General features: G+C 44.7%; 1 protein-coding gene across 6 annotated transcripts in view; it reads right to left on the bottom strand.

Moving 5' to 3' along the window:
* Positions 1-20,721, bottom strand: part of LOC121666345 (protein spire homolog 1-like) — a 30,984-nt gene extending 10,263 nt beyond the window's left edge. The window contains exons 1-16 of one of the 6 annotated variants that reach the window (XM_042031828.1): positions 20,426-20,678; positions 18,485-18,516; positions 17,872-18,036; positions 16,998-17,123; positions 16,655-16,720; positions 13,630-13,791; positions 11,551-11,619; positions 10,943-11,075; positions 10,355-10,479; positions 8,606-8,681; positions 7,908-8,059; positions 6,852-6,983; positions 5,474-5,538; positions 4,602-4,629; positions 4,059-4,201; positions 2,024-2,917 (exon numbers count right to left, since the gene is read on the bottom strand). In XM_042031828.1, the coding sequence (XP_041887762.1) occupies positions 2,746-2,917; positions 4,059-4,201; positions 4,602-4,629; positions 5,474-5,538; positions 6,852-6,983; positions 7,908-8,059; positions 8,606-8,681; positions 10,355-10,479; positions 10,943-11,075; positions 11,551-11,619; positions 13,630-13,791; positions 16,655-16,720; positions 16,998-17,123; positions 17,872-18,018 (1,596 nt within the window). In that variant the 5' untranslated portion in view covers positions 18,019-18,036; positions 18,485-18,516; positions 20,426-20,678 and the 3' untranslated portion in view covers positions 2,024-2,745. Of the gene's footprint in view, positions 1-2,023; positions 2,918-4,058; positions 4,630-5,473; positions 5,539-6,851; positions 6,984-7,907; positions 8,060-8,605; positions 8,682-10,354; positions 10,480-10,942; positions 11,076-11,550; positions 11,620-13,629; positions 13,792-16,654; positions 16,721-16,997; positions 17,124-17,871; positions 18,037-18,484; positions 19,277-19,342 lie in introns of those variants that run through there. The other 5 variants (XM_042031826.1, XM_042031829.1, XM_042031827.1 and 2 more) reach the window with 5 other exon arrangements.
* Positions 20,722-20,750: the final 29 nt, after the last annotated feature.

Below are 20,750 nucleotides of genomic sequence, written 5' to 3' on the forward strand. Positions count from 1 at the left end.
ACTTCTCTGTATTCAACTGCCTCCTGTTTCTTCCAGACCATTTCCCCAGTTTGCCCACATAGCTTTTAAATCTAATCCTGCCCAACATTGCATCTATGGTTTTATTTCATGTGTCAAATGAAAGTCCTTATGTTTGTCCTTTATAATAAAACAAAGCAAAACAATTAAGCCAAACTGGATCAAATGTAGGGTGAAACCCCACTCAAAGCCAGCTTTAACCTGGACAAGAAGGTGCTGGCAGCGGTGCCCTGCATGAGGTTGTTCAAGTAGGTTTGTTCCAAGTGACCTCAGCCACTCCTCATAAGGCTTCCCCTCCAGATCGTTCACCATCCTCGTGGCCCTCCTTTGGAAATGTTCAAGGCCAGCCTGGACGGGGCTTGGAGCAACCTGGTCTAGTGGAACGTGTCCCTGCCCACGGCAGAGGGTTGGAATGAGATGTTCTTTAAGGTCCTTTCCAACCCAAGCCATTTTGTGATTCCACCAGAGCGTGTTTCCCCAGCTGGTTTCAAGCAGCAAACACCAAACTACCCTGACAGCCACACGATGTTACTGCAGCCAGGCCTCTCCCGCCTCTCCCCTCCACCTCAAACCCCCTTTTTGTGTTGCTGTGTCTCCGTCCCAGCTGTCTCTGACCCACGCGCCCTCACCTTCCCCCTCACCCTCGCCTTCCCACTGGGGAGTCCTGGCCGTCACCCAGGCCCTGTCTGCCAGTGGGATCTTCCCCGGCTTGGGGAAGTGCCACGGGACGGACAAAATTAAATAAAAATAAACGAGGACGGTAAAATCTCTGTTATTTTTGAGGTCAATCGCTGTTATCTTTGAGATAATCCCCATCGCGCCTCTCCGGCTCTGGGCGGCGCGGCCCGCGGCTGCCCCCAGGCGGACAGGAGGTGTCCCGGCTCAGCCGGGGTGCAGAAGGCCCAGATGGCACTCGGGCACAGGGGACAGAGGTGTTACTGTCACCGTCCCGCGGCCACTGCAACCAGTGCCGTGGAGAGGAATGACGGGAACAGGGGTTATCCCAGCAGCATGCTACATCAGGGATGGACAGGGATAGCACAAACTCCCCCACCGCTTTGCCTGTCTGTTCTGCAAGTGAGGGCATTTCATCACCCCTGTCATGGTCCCAAGGCAGGGAAAGGGAAAGGCAGTGAAACAAGCCCCTGTGACCCCGCAGCAGATGCGCAAGAGACAGAACCTAGAACTACCTTTGCTCCACAGGTGAACTGAAGTCTACCTTAGTGCCATACAGACACCTTCTCTCCCTGCTGCTGCACCCCAGCTCTGAGCAGCATTTTGGCCTTACACATTACTCCAAGCAGGCTGATCTAAGCTCATTTCTGGCTCTCTCTAAACTACCGCACTCAGCAAGCATCCCAGAGCGCCTCACGCCCCTGGCCCCACACTGTGCCCATCCTGCCAGCAAGCACACCTGTGGCTTGGCTGCCATTCCCTGCAGCCTGCAAGGAGCCCACCTGCCTGATAAGGATGTGCTTCCCAGAAGCACCAGCAATTGGCACATGCAGAAGAGGACCTGGACAGGCAGGCTGCACCCCTCCTAATTGACTGAAGGAAGAGGAACACTTGAACTTGCTCCAAAAGGAAGCACAAGCTCCAGCTTCCCCACATTCATTTACTTGCAGAGCTTGCCCAAACCTGCAAGTAGGCACGAGCTTGCAGACAGGCAGCTGGGAGGAAACAGAGTCAGGTCAGTGCAAGTCAGCTGGAGATATTGACCCTTGTGGCAGTTTGGATGCAGACCTTGGGCTCAGCTTAAACATGTTTTTCTTCCCCTTCTCCTCTACCTAGAACTGGCCTTCCCAGCCATTATCTTCTTCAGCATGACTCATTCCAGCTACAGGTCCATTGTATCCTTCAACACTGTCTATCCAGGCCCTGCAAAACTCGCCAAGGCAAACTCCATCAGGCCCCACATCCCTTCCCATTAAGGCAATTGCTAGGGATCAATAAACATACTATCAAGTATCTCTTTTTGTTTTAAACACACAAAAAAAATCCATGAAATGTTGCAATAGTCCAGTTTATTCCAGGGCAAATGCTTAAGGCCAAGACAATGAGCAAGAATCTCTCAAGAACAACCCTGTGCCCCTCAGCTGATGACAGCATTGAGATATAATAGGTATATCTGTGAGATGCACAGAAAGCTCTGGTGACAAAGCACGATATTGCACAGACAAAAACCAAAAGAAGCTTCCTAAACCAAATCTGCTTCCTAATGCAAGCAGACAGAGCAGCCATCACTACAAGCATCAAAGCAGTGAGCTTCAACGCTGTGAGTTATGAGGAAGGAGTGTTTGCAATCTGCATGGTGATGTGATTGCATAACTGAGAACTCCACTTTCCAAGCCTCTCAGAAATGGGGGTTTTGGTTTGAAGTTTCTCTCTGCTCAGTACATTAAATGAAGTCTGCTCAGCAATGAATGCAAACAGTGCCACAGAACAATGACAACTGCAGGTGCAAAGAAAGAAATGCCAAAGGCGTGATAGTGCTTCAACATTTATTTTTCCCAAGACACATAAAAAGAATAAAACAGTTCTAAAACCCACAAAGCTTTAGAATACTTCACAATACAGAAATACTAACTGTGCTTCCTGCTTAGACTAACCAGCAGGGAGGTCTTTTATTCAGGCCTTTATGTCAGTAGGTGCATAAAGCTGTTTCATTTATTTCAGGTACATAACAAGTGACAGGAGAAATGTATGGTAGAATCGTTCCAGTTTGGTTCAAGTCCAGGAAATTCTCCTGAGAGGGATGCTGTGCTGTTGACTGGAAGCCATATTCAACAGATATTGCTCACACCATGTACAGATGTCTGCAGTCAGCCAGTCTGCCATGGCCCCTGTGTAACAGCACAGCGGCTGTGCTAGGCAACGGGGCTCCAAAACAACGGGTACACTGGAGGGGGAGAGGGAACAACAAAAGCAGGAAAGCTGACCCAGGGTTCTGTTAGAGGGCATGGTGCTCTTCCACCCTTCTCCCAGGCTGCTAAGTGATTTAGCCAAATGCACAGGTTCAAAAGAGCCATCAGCACCACTTAGGAAGGCTAAAAAGCACCAGAACAGCTTCCCTTACTGACACCTTCTCTCTATTGACAGTGTGTCAGCCAAAGGGCTAATGGATATCTGTGTCTGGTCCAAGGTTATGGCTGCATCCTCGTGCAGTAGGACATTTTTTGGCCATCCTGCAGTGTGACAGTAATGCAGTCTCTCAGGCCTCTTCTGCAGCATTTGCATTACAACACAGACCAAACTACTGCCTGCCCCATGCAGTCAACTTCAGTAATGAACACTGCTCCTGATTTTCGGCAACTGAAGTACAAGCCTTAGAACCAGAAACTGCTGTGTCTTTATTCTGGCTACATTAAAGAATGGCTTCAGAAGACCAAAAAGAAGGTATTGCTTCCCCCAGTAGAAAATTTTACTGCTTTGGAAAGAAGAGAACATAAAGAAGAGATAATGTATGTTTTCAGTCTTATATGCATGTTGTCTGTCTTTTTCACCCAAAATTGTCAAAAGCTCTTTTTGGAATAATTCATTTTCTGGGGACAAAAGGAAAGGGTCTGTATGTGTGTGGAGGGACCAAGACACCATGTGTGGCATCACTCTTCAGTCAGTTATACCTGAGCCACAACTGGGACATTTCATGTCTAGGTAGAAAGTGGCTACTTCTGGGTTGTAGTGACAGACCTCCAGCTGTGGGGGATAGAATGTGATGGGGTCTGGAAATCCTCATACTATGAAGGTATTGCAAGGAGCCTTCTATGTCTGCATTAATATAGACACTTCTAAATCCATGTCACAAGCCTGTTAGTTAAAAAGGAAAACGCGTTTCAGAGCACCTACACTTCCTCCCTTTTGGTCATCTAAAATCCACAATACTTCCAGAGAACTGTAGCCTAGGTAGAGCAGTGGCTAAAACCAGAACATTCAGCAGACCAGCCCAATACTACATACTGCTGTCTGCATGTTTGTAGCTTTGCATAAGTAACTGGTGACATCTTTCAAAGCAAAAACAGAACAACCCCGTCCCAGCTTACCCAAAATACTGCCAGTGCTCTATTTCATGTAGCAACTCGGAGCTCTTCTGCTCTTGAGTAGCTGGGTCCTCCTCTCTGGAGAGTCTCAACAATTTTAGGAACTGAAGTGGGAGATGTACACATGTTCTGAAGGGCATTGACATCTAGAATCACAACACAAGTCACCTGAGTTCTCAGGGAAACACATCCTCCGACAATTTGCATGCCATGCAATTGATTTATTGGTGCACTTAAAAGGTAGACATTAATGCAGTGAACTTTCTGACCCTTGTATAAATAGAGCACAGTGTAATCCCAACCACTTTACACAGGATGAAAGAAAGAAGAACCAGAGTTGTTTTAGCTGAGTATGACAAGAGATATCTGTGTCACCCTGGCTACTTTTACACCTCATACTATTCCCTCTTCTATTTTCTTAGAAACTAGCTAGAGGGTAGATTTGAGGTATCAGTGGGATGAAGGAAAGCTTCTGAGGACTAGGTGAGGAGGAGGGAAAGCAGAAAATGTAAAAATCCCATATGCTGTTGTAAAGACTAGACTTGCCTTAACGCAGCAGTCACAGCAGACAACCCTGAAAGAAAAAAGTCTCCAGCATCATCATTTGAGTAAAGCTCAGCAGATACCAATATTGCAGCTACAGGTGACATTCCCAAGTAAGTCTGAACTCATGATTGTGGCAGAATCACTTGATGGCAAAGTGAGCAAGCTGAGAAGTCCCCTATTCAGATTGCCAGCCTTCCTATTTCTGGTAGTTTAAATCATCTGAAATGTGTCAACATCCATAGCTTCAAGACTTTATCTGCAAATGCTCATTACACTTCACCCAGCACTACCATCAGACAGTTGCTCAATTTCCAGTGGTTGTTTACTTGCTGCTTATAATCAATTCAGTGCTTCACAACCCCTTCAAATAGATTTAAGTGAGCCTTAATGAGCCTGAAGTTCCTCTCTCACTCTCCCGTGAACAGAAAGCCTCTGACAAGTAAGTGGATACAAGTAGGCTCAAGTCCTTCCCCAGTCACAAGGTCTGGAGTTCTCTTTTTCAGTCCTCAACAGAAGATTCTGGTGTAGACCCTCCCCCAGAACCTGTTCAAGCCCTTGGCTGAAGTTATATCAAACCTTTAGAGCAAAATGCAGAGGTTGATCTCAGAGAAATTAATTTAATACTGGCACAGGAAATTTGGCTATTGCTGACTTAATACTAAGAGTTAAAACTGAGATACTACTTCAGAGACAAGACTTTCCACATCCTCCCCAGCTGTAGACACTTCAGCCTGGCTTGTGCAGTAAGGCAAAGCTGAAGGGTTCAGCAACCCGTTCCTATCCAGTAGCACAGCCAATGAATACTGAAAATTCTCAGCACTGTTCTTTCACTCTTTTCTCTCTCCTCGTTTTTTTCTTTTATATCAGCTCACCTGCTGCAGAGGTAACAGTTGTAAGGCCACTTAAGAAACATCTGCTTATGGCAGCTGAAACAGATCTGTGGAAAGGAAAGTTATTTGTGAATGCAAATGGGAAATATCTTTGTACCAACAGGATCCACTGCCTGCCAAAGAGCAAGCACATAAACCTTCTAAAGGCTTTATATTCATATACAATAACAGAGGTCCAATAAATGATAGCAAAGACACAGGAATTAAAAGCTAAAAAGGCAAAAAAATTCTTACTTGTAGGCCAGTGTTTTTATAATGCAGAGGTTTGGGGCAGCTGCCAGACAACAGGAGTTTAAAAAAAGGCTCTTGAGCAAACAATAGCTGTATTGTGCAAGAGTGTAACAGTAGCTAGTTAAGAGAGAGAAGAGAGACATTCTTTGAGGTAGACTGCAGCAATCCCAAAGAGATTAAATCAGGGCAAATTTGAATTCAATCCTGAAGCAAAAAATGAGTCATAAGGAAGCTGATGAGTTGCCTGGACTTTCTAAAAAAGAGCACATTCATACACAGCTGGCAGTCAAAGTGATATTATCTTGAGAAGTAGAACTTGAGAAAGCTGAAAAAACAGCAGGGGGTAAGAAAGACATTTTAGAATAGTCATACAGCAGGCAAGTTAAAGCAGGGTCAGTGAGGTGAGAAGAAAACAAGGATTCAGTCTCAGGAGCGTCAGATAGCTTGTGGAAGTAGCATAGCTCTGCTAGTAGAGCCTTTGACTCTGTCCATACTGCTAAATAAATGAGGGCAAGAAAATGACCCAAAAGCCAAGAAGCACAGGCTTCCTCACATCTGTGTTGCAAAGGGCCTGTACTCAGGACATCTGCTCTGGAGGGGTGGTTGCAACACCCCCTCTCTAAAGGAGACTCAGGGGATAAGCCAGGAGTCAAGAAACATGAACAGCCAACAGTCCTGAGCTACAGCTCCTTCCCTGTGCCCCTCATCTTCTTGGCCTTCATGTCCAATTGCCAAGGTGGTTTGAGTCAGCACAACTCGGGTGTGGGAGCCTGAGTCAAAAGCCTTCGTTTCACTGTTTAGCAGTACCAAATCCCAACTATTTACTTCGGGATTTCAGAGCTGACCAATGGTCATGGCAGTCAGCTCTCCTCACATGGAAATCAGACAAGAAGCACCAAGCAAAAGTTGGGCTACTTTCTAGGCAATTTACACAGTTTAAGATGGATTAGAAGCCATCACTGCATAAATACTAAAAAATTTTTCCAGCCTAGGGCCAAACTCAGATCAGCTGTTATGAATAGGATAAGTTGAGACAGAGGGCACCTCTGCAGTTCATCACTGAGGGCCATGAAACCTGCCAGCTTTTGAAAAGGCAAGGGCAGCACAAAGAAAAGGAGAAGAAACATACCTTTGCTCTTGGAAAGACACCATCACTACCTCCTTGGAAGAGGCCTTGCCCTTCCAGCACCATCATTGCATATCTGGTTCCAATCAGCTCAACAATGGTTGGTGATGGCCACTTGGTAGGAAAGGGACAGTCCTATTGAAAGACAGAAGTTAAACATCAGATCAAGTTGAAGAAAGCAGCTGTTTGGGGAGGTCACCTTAAAACTGGGTCCCAAAGGATCAGGAACATTTTTCTCCGAAAACCTATTTTGCTTGTGATGGGGACTATCAGGTGACTCTTTGACAATACTAGCAGAAAAACTACTACAGGGAGGTGAGTGGTTGCTGCAGTTTTCAAGCAGATTCCTTTGAGACATTTTACCTTTTGGAACAGGCCACAGAACAGATGCCACCTTGGCCCCTCCTGGATACAAGAGGTGTCAGAGAGCTCAGAGACTTACCAAGGTTGGGCAAGGAGGGATGCAGAAGGAAAGAAAGAGACAAGAGCACAGCACACCTTGTCAGGGCAGAATAGGGTGAGACCATAATTCAGAGGGTTGCACAGAAGCACACAGACCCCAGCATTTCACCCACAACCATCATTCAGAGCCTGATAACTTCAGTTCTACATACATTACACATTTAAAAGTCACCGATGCTGTGCTATCCACATTTTGTTAACTATTCCCCTTTACTGCAGCTTACAAGATTCCTTGTGAGCATATCAGAGTCTAGAGAGAATGAAGGGACATGGAGAAAGCAGGACAGTCCCACTTTCAATTACATTCTGCTTGAGGAAGCCTTGATGGACACTTTCAAGTAATGCCACGGTATTTTTCTCTTCTTGTATGAGAAAACTTTATTTCATATCATTCAAAGTGGGAAGCCACCACAAGGACACTACAGCATCCAGTCTTCTCTTAAGCTGTCTCCAAGGAGAGAATAATATACATACTTCAGATACAATATGTCCCAAGACAAAAACCACAGAGCATGCTTACTGCTTGCATGAGGATCAAGGTGCAAGTCATTATCAGAGGTGTCAGACCAGGGTTGCTTGCTGACATGTTGGACTTACAAATTCCTTGCTTTGAAGGCCTCTCTCTAAAGATCTGGACCTTCCTCTGTACGGAGGCAGCTTCTGTTGGCCAGTGCTCAGGAAACACTTCAGTTTAATGTCTCCTGGTGTGGGTGCACTCATGGGAGGACACATAAAATTTGCAGCGAAACCTGGATGGGAAGAGAGAGTTTTAGGGTGCAGAAAACCAACTGTCAGTTTCTAAGTATTCACCCTGAAAGCTTAACACTCAAGAGCACTACACTGCCTTCTGAAGGTAGCAAGGCTTACACCTCTCCCCCTCCAACCCATCTGCTCAGATCACAAAAAAAGCAGAGGTTACAGTAATTATGCTTGTCAGTAGGCACTGATGAGGCGTCATTAGCACCATTTAGCTTCATAAAATGAAGTGCTGCACTTTCTACTTGAATATTCAAAACACTCATTTAGCTTTTACTGCAAATTCCAGTCAGGCCTTTGGGGACATGCAATCATTGTTTTGAAGCTGCAGGAGCTACACAAGCTTCAGTCAACTGCTGAGAAATTATTTTCTAAGGGCACCTCCCCAGACTTTATTTAGTGTTGGATCTTCTCCTGCAAAGTATCTTCAGGTGATCAGAGAAGTGGACATTGAGCCCAGCCCAAGGCTTTGGGAGCCCATCAGACCACTGGCTGTACTTTGTGACCTGGTTTAGAGGTGCAGCCAGAAGTGCACTGACCTGTGCTGAAACAGGATACTCCTGGTGGCCTGGTGGAGGGAAGGCAGGCACTGGCAGGCAGCTTGGGAGTGGTTTCCTGTAGACCAGAGGACAGGATGTTCATAATCTGCATATAAGAGACACCAAGGCCACTTCATTAGAACTACTGATGCCTAACAAAATCCAGGATGCCCACAACGGATCAGAAATGTTCAAGGCTCAGCCGAAAGTGGAGCAGAGAGAAAAAGCAATGGAGTACATTTAGGAACTTTCTACTTCCTCTTGGAATATCAAGTTAATTTCCCTTGCACTCCACAACTAGGAAGTTCCAGCCAAGTTAGTGAAGTTTCAAATTCACCTGTTGTCTCTCTTGCCCAAGTCCAATAGTGGATACTAGTACCAGAGTTCTATCTGTTCAGGAACCAACTTTGCAACAGCCTCCCTATGCAATCCATGGAATACACTGGAACCATTTTCTTGGCTCCTGTTCACATGTAGCAACACTGGAGAACAGTTCAAGAGACTGTGACTAACCCAACCCATTAACTCAACTCAAGCCCCATGCTTTATCTCAACAGCATTGTTTCTACCTTGTCTAGACAAGCAGAAAACAAATTTGATTATATTATATATATTGAATATATTATATTATATTATATATGAAAGTCCTTCTAGTTCAGCAGTAATACATCAACCACAGGGCTCTCAAATGCTGACTATTCCTACAAGTAGCACAGACTGGGGCAAATATAGCTAAGATTTTCTGCTTTTATTAATTCATATCTGTTTTCCTCAGTTAGGCAACTGCATTTCAAGCAGAAATATTTACAGAAAACAGATTCCTGTTTATATGCCAGAGCATCTGTGCTAGACATGATGTGTTAGGGCTTAAGTTCTGTTCCACAGAATTTCGGAATATGCTCAGACTGAATCCCAGAACCAAGCAGTCAAGCTTTTCATGACAGAGCCAAGAGTTAAAGAACCCAAAGACTGTGTATCATGGTTTACTGAAGAATGGTGCTCCCAAAATAACTACACAGACAGATGAGTGGGAATTCACCCATCAAGTTGCTTCCTGAAAATAAATCATTACATTTTCCTTCCATGAGCTCACATACCACATGAAATCAAAATACCTCAATACATCTAGCATCAAATGCCTCACTGTGAGGTAAGAGTGGGAATATTCTGACCCATATTGGTCAGACTCCCATGCTATTAAAACTTCTGCAGGATCTAGTTTTCAGAGACCAGAGCAGACCTCAGTTCTGTAGAATCATAGAATATCCTGAGTTGGGACCCACAAGGATCACCAAAGTTCAACTCCTGCCCCTGCACAAGACCACCCCAAGAGTCACACCATGTGCCTGAGAGCATTGTTCAAATGCCTCTCGAGCTCTGTCAGGCTTGGTGCTGTGACCACTTCGCTGGGAAGCCTGTTCCTGCAGGTGAAAAACCTTTTCCTCATAACTAACTTAAACCTCCCCTGACTCAGCTGCAGGCCATTCCCTTGCATGCTGTCACTGGTCAGAGAGAGAGATCAGTACCTATATGCTTCAGTCATGCCACAAACAGAGGTGTCTGAATATAACATGAGCTTCTGTAGAGGAAACTGACTTCAGTGAACCCAGCAGTACCACATTTTTTCACTTTTGAGACAAGATTTCCTATATTAGGATTTGTTCCTGACCTTCCAGGTTATGTATGTGCTTGCAGCTCAATTCCTGAAGTACCCATGCTTCTCCATAGTCCTTTCACCTAAAGCCTTACCTGAGCTCCTGGTCCCAGCTGCTGTGTTGTAGTGTTGGCAATTTTAAACTCAGTACTGGCATCTTGGAGATGGAAGAAACTGTCACTTGGAGAGTTCAAGGCAGTATTTGATGCCACAAGCATTTCTGCAGGGGAGAGGGAGAACAAAAAACCCCATACTCACAGACTAAATGACACACTGAGCTGGGACAAGAAAATGACAAATTTGATACCCACCCATTGGAATTTGAGATTTCACCAGACTTTGTCCTGATAGTTACATAATCTTTTAGTCTTAGGTGATGGTCAAAATCCTAAGTAATCTCACTTAGTGGACAGACAAATTTGAACATCCATTTAAAAAAAGCACAAGTTGAAATATCTTTTGAGTCTTAATAAGACACAAACAGATTTTCTAGAAATAACTCTTCTTATGCCATACCATCTCTATCACACCAAATTTGTATATTCCTCCCTGCCCCTTACATTACAAATGTTATTGAAAAGATAAGGGCTTTCATTTCCAAGGCCATCTGTTATTTTTAGCCAATGCTGACGTCACTTTCTTGCTTGCTAAGTCACTCTATGGCAGTGCTTTCAGTATAGTACCTTTGGAGCTGCTCCCCTTTTCCTGTGCTGCTGCTGCTGACCGAAGCTTCGGTGGTTGTTTTATTTCTGCCATGAGCTGTTTGTGCCAGCTGGGCTCCTGGGGCACACACTGTTTCAGCTTCACCTTCAACATCTACAGGCAAAGCATAGGACCACAAAGAGCCATTGGACAGAGAAAGGAGACCAGTGGTGACAGAACAACTGCATCAGCAATGGCTCTGTTTTGCAAGTGCTTGTCACCCAAGAGGGCACTGGGCCCTGCACATGAGACACTCTTCAGCACTATGCATAGTAGAGCACTATAGCGACTCAAATTTGAAATTGAGAGCTCCAGGAGTTCTTTGAAGACCACAAAATGTTCCAAATTAAAGTAGCAGTGGAAGAAGTAGGAAGATTGATCATCTTTCTTCTATGAAGATGTCAATTCCCATTTTCCTAGTGCCATGTTTGGCAGGAGGGTCTATTCAAAAGTTAAGCATGGTTAATATAACCCCCTCCCAAATACAAATCAGTAGCTAAGGTATTAGCTTTATATTCCTTCAAAACATCCTGTCAGCTCCAGAATTAACTTGTTTTGCTATCATCAGATTCAGCACCAGGTCACCTACCGGCTTTAGATGAGGCTTGGGAGCAGCTACATCAACTTTGGGGGCCCTGTGTTTTTGCTTGACGGTCACCTGAAAGAGCAGAAGTGATGCTTAAGAAATAGTTCTTTCTCTACTCCTTGTACACCCTGCCATTCAGCAGCACAGCAAATGATGCAAGTAAGGATTTGGGAACAAGGGAGGTAGGGAAGGCATTAAAAAACAAAACAAAAAACCCCAAAACAAACAAAACCCCCCCACCTCAAAACCAAAAAAACCCCCAAACAAACACAAAACCCCCACAAAACAAACAAACAAAAAACCCCTAAACAAAACAAAGAGTCAGCAAGTGTAGAATAATGGAGTTTCCTTACATGGGTTTTTGGTAGGGTAAGATTTGCCGATGGCAAACCAGAGGCAATCGGAAGTACTGCACAGCCCTTAGAGGCTTGCACAAGGAGCATAAAGCCTTCTAGCCCCAGCAGCTCATGAACTGCTCTGAGAAGCTGCTGGAAAACCCTCATGCTCACACACTAATGCCAGGAGTGATCCTGACAACCACCATGGTCACACCATATTCACCAGTAAAAGCTCGGCTCCAGGGAGGAGAGCAATGGAACGGGTTAACAAGACTAACAAGAACAGTAGCAGCAGGCAGCTGTATGCATAAGCCAGAGTCCCAGAGACTGGCTTACAGCCCTACATAAACTAGGAACAATAGCAAGATAGAATTGCAGGGCAGATATTCATGTGAAGCATCAAGTCCTGTGCTTGCATAGGGGAGAACTGACAAAAAAGTCAATTGCACATGCATGTCTTTAGCTGCCTTGTTCACTTATTCCTATTTTGAGGCCATGCCATTTACTTTCACTTGTGTGTACAACTTCAGAACACGTGGGAGTGCAGGTAGAACAACACTACAGCTTCCCACACTAGCTGTGCTTTCATTCATTTGCAAATTAGACCACTCTTTGCTAGACAAGCTTTAAAATAGCTTTGCAGATGGGGAAATCCTAGTTTAAGAGCCTTCACAAAGACCTGAGCAGTAGCACTCTGCTTTCTTTCAGTATTTCTGACTACTACTCTTCAAACATGTTTGTGCTTCTCATGGACCAAAGAAAAAAGTTACCAAAAAGGAAAAAAAGGAAAGGGAAAAAAAAAAAACAACACAAAAACAAACCCCAAGACCCAGATCATCCTGCCACCTTGAGTTACAGTTCTGTACTGCACAGTGAATTGATACACAGTACATTGCAAGGAATACAAGTTAGTTATGATGCACTGTCTCCTTTCCAATACTATTAATTTACATATCCATCAATAGATAATCTCCAAACACATGACATAGCCTTACCTGGAGGCAGAGTCAAGCCAAGCAAGAGCTGGGATTTTATAGAGGTGCATGGTTTAGCTGAAGCTTTTAAACCTGCTACACTCTAGCAGCACCAACACAGAGGAGAAAAAAGCTGATGCCTAGTGCAGTATGCAAAGTTTTCACTTTTTGTAATACCGCTCTTTATTACAAGAAGAGTTGTGTCTCATCTACTGCCAAGACGTCTGTTTGCAAAGCACGCCAATGCCACAAGGCCTTGTGCCAATGTTTTAGATCTGCTCATCATTCCCAGCTCAAGCTGCAGCAAGCAAAGAGCATCCCAAGCCTTTAGAGACACCCCAGACATTTTTGTACCTGGTCATCTTCACCAACCAAGTGGTGAAGCTGGAAGTCCCTACCCCTCCCCGAGAGAGGCTCAACATCTTTTACCCTGACTAAACTCCTGCAGTAGTTGAGTGCACTGCCCAGAGGCCTCTGCCTGAGGCTGAGCAGAGAACTGTCTCAAAAGGGCTTTTGCACCTGCATACACACCACAGTATCTGGGAAGACGTCGCAACAAGTAAAAGATGCCAGGCACAGCTCAGCTCAAGGAGCCTGGAAGGACACAAGTGTCCAAGGTGGAAAGCACAAGCAAGCAAGAGTCTATTCCATGGAACTGTTGTGTACCTTTGAGAAAGACAAGCCTTTGGAGAAGAGGTCTCAACACATACTGCTCAGAAATTAAGTAGAGCAGATGTTTCCAAAGTTGTCTGCTGACTCCAGTCACTCACCTTCCGCAGGGTGTACCTCTTGTGCTGAATGTCATCCAAAAGTAGCTCGTAGGGAGAGCGAATGCGTTCTTTTGGAGACACACAACGCTGCGGTCGCTCAGCGGCCTTGCGCAGCCTCACGCCAGTCTGCAGCTCACAGATGACACCAGGCCACAGGGATGCCTTGGAGAAACCAGCAAGGGCCAAGTCAGTAGCTGGCTAGGACTTTCAGAGCAGCATCCCCTCCCTCCATGTAACAGGGCACACTTAACAGCTGAAGTCATTCAGAAACACAGAATTGTGTCCCTAACATGCCCTTCTCCTCACTTCCAGATCAGGGAGCAGTACCAAAGAAGTTAATTTACAACAAGGAAACTGGTAGCTGGCTTACCAAGCTCATTCCCAAATTTTGTCATTAACATTATGGATGTACTTCAGCAAAATACAGCTTTTGCTGTCAGGTAAATTAATAGACATTTTCTTTCTGCAAGTGCTCCAGGTGCAAGGGTGTTTTCATCTTACTGGATCCTAAGAAACACTGGGAATGAAACCCCAAATCTTAACATTAAAATCCCCTAAATTTTCAGAAACCAAGGGTTGAAGTACCCAGAAACAAAAGAAGACGACAAGTGGGAAGGGATCTCATACTTAAAGGCAGCATAGGTTAGTAATCTCAGCCTGGAGACACAAGCTAAAAACCCTGACATCCCCTCATCCTGTTTCTGTACTAGTATCTGAGGAAGTTCAGGCATGCAGTATAACCCAACAAAAGTTAAAGGCAGGAAAAAAAAATAATCAACTCAATAGCATGTTTAGACAACATTGTAACAGAAGTGCTAAATCAACAGCTTATCTGGACCCCGGTGGCAAATTGAGTAAGAGCAAGTCATGGTATTAGAAACAGTGATAGGGAAGCAAAACATTTTAGAAAACTGCCTCAGAACAAAGTATCTGACTTAGGCTTCTCTCTCTTTTCTACTTACAGCATGAAGCACCTTCTCTCAACTCACTCCTTCAGATACCAAGAAGAGTCTTATGCAATCTCTGCCTGATGGCTGCCTTCAAGGAGACATATTTTTGTTGGACTGTTTTAGCCTGGCTTTGGTACAGTCATACCTCAACTCCAGAGAACTAGAACTCTCAAAGAATGATCAAACACTAGGCATATCTTCTAGGCTATATTTAATATTGTGTGGGAGAACACACAAAAGTCTCTGGGCAAAGTCATCAGTACTTGAGACTTTTGGAATAGCTTATTCCAAGGCATTTGCACTTTATAGAGTTGTATTTCACATGGCGACTGAACTTGACTGAGAGACATGACCTGAAGAGAGACTTCTGTACTGTAATATTGCCACATTAGTTTGGGGACAAGAATTGCCTCCAGCTGGTCATTTCAGAGCAACTTGCACACCCAAAACATTTTTCAGATGTTGGTGACATCATTAGCACTCATGCTTTTATTTCCCTACTGACTGGATCACTGCAATTATTCTATTTGTGCCATCCCATGTATTGTCAAAAGCCACCTAAATTTTCCACAACCTATGCAGTACAAGACAAAGGACTACAACACTCTAAACCCATTGCCTTGAGTTCAACAGTGAGTGGTAAAACAGCTGAGTTTCCAACAGGTCTCACTGCTTAGATTTCAAGGTGAATACCAACAAGGGACATGTAGAAATAAGCTCTGCTGAAACTGTACAACCCTGCATGCTGTCAGGCTGTAGTCTGCATTTCAGAAGACCTGTTTTATATCAGTCAACATGAAAAAGTGTGGTCCATAGAGCACATTACCTGCTTAGCACCACTCAAGGCATCAGCTCTAATCTGTGGGATCACAGAGAAGATGGCATCCTGGTTACTTTAAACTCAAGAGTTTGTCAGAGCAATGCAATCAACTGGTGCTTAAGGACTTGGAAACTAGAGGCAGAGGATTTGCAACAGACATCCAGCTTTTGGAATTCATGTCTCCTGAAGGAGCAGAGGCCAAATACACTGGCCTTCGGGCCACACAGCAAAGTCCATGTATTTATTCATGTATTCCCTGCAGAAAAGAGCTACAGCAGTTGATGAGTTTGTGGTTTGAGATAGCTTGCCAGTTTATTTTAATAGATCACAAAATTGAGAATATGCCCAAACACACATTTCACAAACATTTTCATACAAATAGTTTGAGCACGCTTCAAAGCAAGTGCTATTTAGACAAAGGGAGCAAGTCCACAAGTCTCTTGGGGCTTGCTGTTTGTCTCCACAGACTCCAGACTACAGAGCATTTGTTTATGCTGGGCAGAGCTCCAGCCCGAAGCTATTTGTTTCTGATTGAGCCCTGACTATGTAGAGCCTTGAAAAGAGCACAGCAAGTTGCTTTCCCTGCCCCAACCACACAGTCCAACGTCTATGGAAGGACAAAAGGCAAAGGCAAGAAAGGCAGAGCACAGAAGGCTGGAGAGACATCTCCTCACCCTCCTTCACCCCTTTGTTTGAGCTGCTGGAGCTGCACAACCACAAAGATGGACAGTGCTACTGGCCTTCAGTCCCTGCCAGTCCTGACCAACAGAGATCCCACATAATAAGAGTGAGCTAGTCCACCCCAGGACTACCAACAACAGAACAGGTTTCTGGGAGTTTTCAGTCCAGCTATGAGAAAGGAACAGATTGCTTTTGGCAGATGTCAGTTCCTGCCAAGAGCTGGAATTTGGGGCTCATTTGCGGGTAGAAAGAGCCTGAGTAACTACTTATGGGCACTTACTCCAAAGACTGCCTCCAACTTCATTTTTAGAAGTGGTTTAAGTTGGACCACAAAGACAATCTTTGGGTAGAATAGAAGTCCACGTGAGGTTGACATATGAAATAGTTTAACTTCAAGTTCACTCCCCAGCTTGTTTTGCAAACAAGTCTTTAACTACTCAGGCTCCTGAACAACCTAAGCAGTTTAATTTGTGTTCAAGCTCTATTTTTCATAGAAGAATCAATGGAAAGCCTCAGAGAGCCAATACTGACCAAAAAACCCAGTCCCCCATAATGAAGAAAATAAATCCCTTACACCATGGGTTTTCTTCTTTTGAATGGGGTTTTCCACCCAATCTTCCACATCCATTTTTCTCAGTCTCTGAGAAGCAAGCACATGAGGTCATTACTTTACACTCTTCAGTGATCTCCTGTCTATCCAGCATAAATTACTAATGTTTATCTGAAAAGCCTAGAAGCTCTAAACACCTAAACTTTCAAATGCTACAATAAATAAAAGTGGTGCAGAGCCAGCAGCTATTCACATAGTGAAAACAGACCTTCATCCAGGTGCTCCACTTCTAGTGCAATAAGAAGGTTACTTTAGAACTTGGTGAGTGTGTGAAGGTAGAGGGAATAGCAGCTAATGGGTAATGTACCTCTTTGGAGGTCTGGATGATGGTTACAAGCTTCTGAAGTTCCATATATTCAATAAACAGACTCCTACAAGTCATTTCATAGTGGCTGGTAGCCTCAGAAGGCCTGGACAAGTGCTCCTCGCAGACCTGAAAGAAGTGCAGCTATTTTAAAAAGATCTTGAAATTTAAAAAATCATGGTAGGATGGAATAAAGCAAGATTCAGTTTCCTCAATCCATGGTTAAAAATCATCTTCTTCACTGCCCCTTTATATTTTTTTCTATTGCAGATACAGAGGAACAAAGAAGGAAGATGTCCAATCTTTTACGTACAATAATGGAAGCAGCTGTGTAATTTGTATACCTTGTTTTCCATAAGGTGTGCTTTGAAACAAGCACCTGAAAGGGGAAGCCTCCAGTTCAAAGAACAACAACCCACAGCAGGTGGAGTCACTTGCCCTGTTCGTTTTCCCTGCCCTGATCAGACAGAGGGATGGGAAGTTTCTCATACCTTTAAATTATGGCTGAGGGGGAAATATTTGTTTGAATTGAGACATTCAAATCCCAGCCTTTGCAGAAGCTGAATTCTATGCAAAGTAAGTTTTTTCAATATCCATAGTGTTCTAGGTATTGAATTTGGAGACTGTGTACAGGATTTTGTAGACACAGCTGTGGGAAAGCCATGCTCAGTCTTCCTACTTAATTCTTTTCCATGGGCACTTACAAACACCTAAAATGGTTTTGCTTTTTCCCTCTGATGGGAAAGCCAATGCTCCCTCTGTGTCCTCCAACAGCCCACCCAGCTTTTTCCCAGAAGCGGTCTTGCCTCTTGGTTAACGGCACTGTTCCATCAACTCCTCTAAACCTGCTATATTTACTAAGTGGGAAGAAGGAAACCTTGATAACATCCTGCAGGGTGACTGGTGGTTTCATTGCCTTGTCATCCAGTTTCAACATGAGGCACAGCAGTTTCTCCAAAGGATCACTCAGTTCTCGCTCCACTTGGCTGTCGATTCCCCAGTCCAGGGCTTCATAGATCACCATTCCCAAGTACTCCAACAGCTGCGGACAGAGACCAAGGAAGCAGTGCAACACAAAGCATTGTGGAGAACATCACAGCTTTCACTTTCAACCATTCCAGTACCCTCCTCTGCTCCCAAGGACTGAGCACATCTCTCAGGATGAGATATACCCTCCATTTAAGCTGGTTTAAAGTTTTTAAATGGCCTTAATTGGCAGCCCTAAGATATCTGTTATTAAGACAGAAAGACTCTGTTCTATTCCACAGTAGGCAGCATCTGTCCACATTGTTTCCCAGTCCCATTGTCTTACTTAAATTCAGTCCAAGAATTTTGTTTCCTTTTCCTGGTTGCAGGGAAGTCACTCTCACAGGGCACAGCAAATTTAAGCACCTTGATAGTTTCCAAAGACATCTGCATCTCCTGAGCTGGCCTTCTACTACAACAGGATTATATCTGCAAACACAGTGAAGGTAAAGACACAGGCTTACCTTGTCCTCTGACTGCTGAATGCTGCCAGCATCTGAAAGGGAAAAATGAGGGTCAGGGGAGAAAGACATCTGTACAGGCATTGATAAACAGCTTTTAGAACCCTTTTCAAGGGAGGGGAACAGGAAGCATTTTTTTTAATAAGGTAACTAACTCCTCTGACTACAGTCAGTCCCACCTGGGGAAAGTAGGCCTGTATTTGGGGGAGTCCTGGAAAGCAACATAGGAGACTCATGCTACTGTGAGCATTAGCCCAAAGTAACAGCTACTGCATTTTGTTGTTTGCTAATTGGTATCCAACCACAGGGAAGGCACAGGATCTTTGTCTTTATTCTTTACTACCCACTCTAGTCCCTGAAGAGTTAGCCTAGCACTGACCTCTGCTGCAGCCCAACCAAGCCCTTCCTAACACAGACTGGTTGCCACTTGCTGGCTACACATAGTGACCAAAAAAAGGGAAAGTACCAATCATAAATCTGCAGTGAGAGTTACCATAACAAAGGAACCATATGCTGGAAAATGAACAGAGCAGTACATATAACAAAGCCTCAGACTATTTATTTCAAATAACATGAGTGGTAGAAGGCTTTCATCACAGCTATTCCCTAAAACCAAATGATTCAACAGAGCACTACGAGAGAAATCAGTACATCTGTAATGTAATACATCTGTATTACCACTCATCTAAAGTCCTCTGAAATGAAGTACAGGCAGGAGAATAGCTCCATGACAACGTACAGAGAAAAGAGAGGGGAAAAGAAAAAAAAAAGTAGGGGAAAAGAAATTTCCCCTACTTTGTCCGCACACTTCAGTCTGTTAGGGGAACAGCCCTCGGCATCCACAGCTACCAATGCTCTTACCAGATTTGTGGTAGACCTTGAAGGAAGCAGTACCATCAGCATGGATAAAGACGCTCCCAGAACCTTTTATAAATACAGAATGGAGTGATGGGAACAGCCCCTGAGCCAACTGCTCTATTTTTCTGCAACACTGAAAGCAGATAGCCCAGGCTTGCTCCTCACTTATAGGATGTTCAAAACACCTCAGAAGCTCAGCTAGAGAGACCTTTGTGATCCTCTGCTCACACTCTGGAGGCTCCATTGTTCTTTTCACCTCTAATCACCACTCTATGCCTAGGGAGCTTAACACTCCCTTTTCTAGGATAGGCAAGTGCTCACAGCAGCCTTTTATCAGTTCTACCTCTTGGTTTGCTCTTATTGCTCTTCCCCGCAGGTGCAACCATTAATGGCAATTTTTGCTCTGTCCTTTTAAAGGGACATGACTTTATCTGTATCTGTATGAGATTTCTTAAAAGAACAGAGTAAGTGTACAACAAAATGGAATCAAGAGAAGAGTGTACAAAAAATTGTGCTCAATTTAACTCCCTTGTTCCTAAAAAATATATCAATTGGAATCCCAATGTTTGCAAGTAGGAAGAGTACATTCAACTTCAGGCAGGGAGGGAAAGAGGCAGGAAATGTCTTGTATTTGAGGAGAACTCAGAACACCACAAGAATCTTTTTGATAGGAAACTATTCCACCAACAGTAATACATTACAGCAGTCAACTCCATGGGGCACGTGCATCCATCACAGGCCTGGCAGTGCCCCTTTGTCCCCGCCACAGCAAATTCCGGCAGCAGGCGTTGGGAGCATGGAGCGGTCGGGACGGCGGGGCGGGTACCCGGGCTGTGGGCAGCAAGGCCCTTCCTTGCTCAGAACGCCGGTGCCACACACCCACAGGATCAGCTGGGCGGGAAAAGAGCTGAGATCATCGAGTCCAGCCTGTGACCGAACACCAGTGTCAGCTACAACAGGGCACTGAGCGCCACGTCCAGTCCTTCCTTAAACACCCCCAAGGATGGTGACTCCACCACCTCCCTGGGCAGCCCAATCCAATGCCTAATCACCCTTTCTGTGAAGAAATTCTTCCTAATGTCCAACCTGAACCTTCCCTGGTGCATCTTAAGACTATATCCTCTAGTCCGGATATGAATTGCTCCTGGTGTGAAGCCAGTCACGCAGCTTTTCCAGCACTTTGAGGGCTGTGTGTGACATGGGACGGCACAGCTGCAGCGCTGGGGACTGGGGTCACCCCCGGAACACCCCTGCACCGCCTCACGGAGCAGCTCAGCTGCTGCTGGGCTGGTTCCCAACGGCCACAGCTCCCGAGGCACACACTGGAGAATTGCGAGGTTTAGAAAGTGTCAATAACACTCAAAATGTCTACTTATTTCCCTTCTCGCTTATGGCATTTGGGAATGCAGTA

The sequence above is a fragment of the Corvus kubaryi genome, unplaced genomic scaffold (genome assembly GCF_017639235.1).
Source record: "Corvus kubaryi isolate FWS band 111438036 unplaced genomic scaffold, C.kubaryi_AGA036_p1.0 37341, whole genome shotgun sequence".
Classification (NCBI taxonomy): Eukaryota; Metazoa; Chordata; class Aves; order Passeriformes; family Corvidae; genus Corvus; species Corvus kubaryi.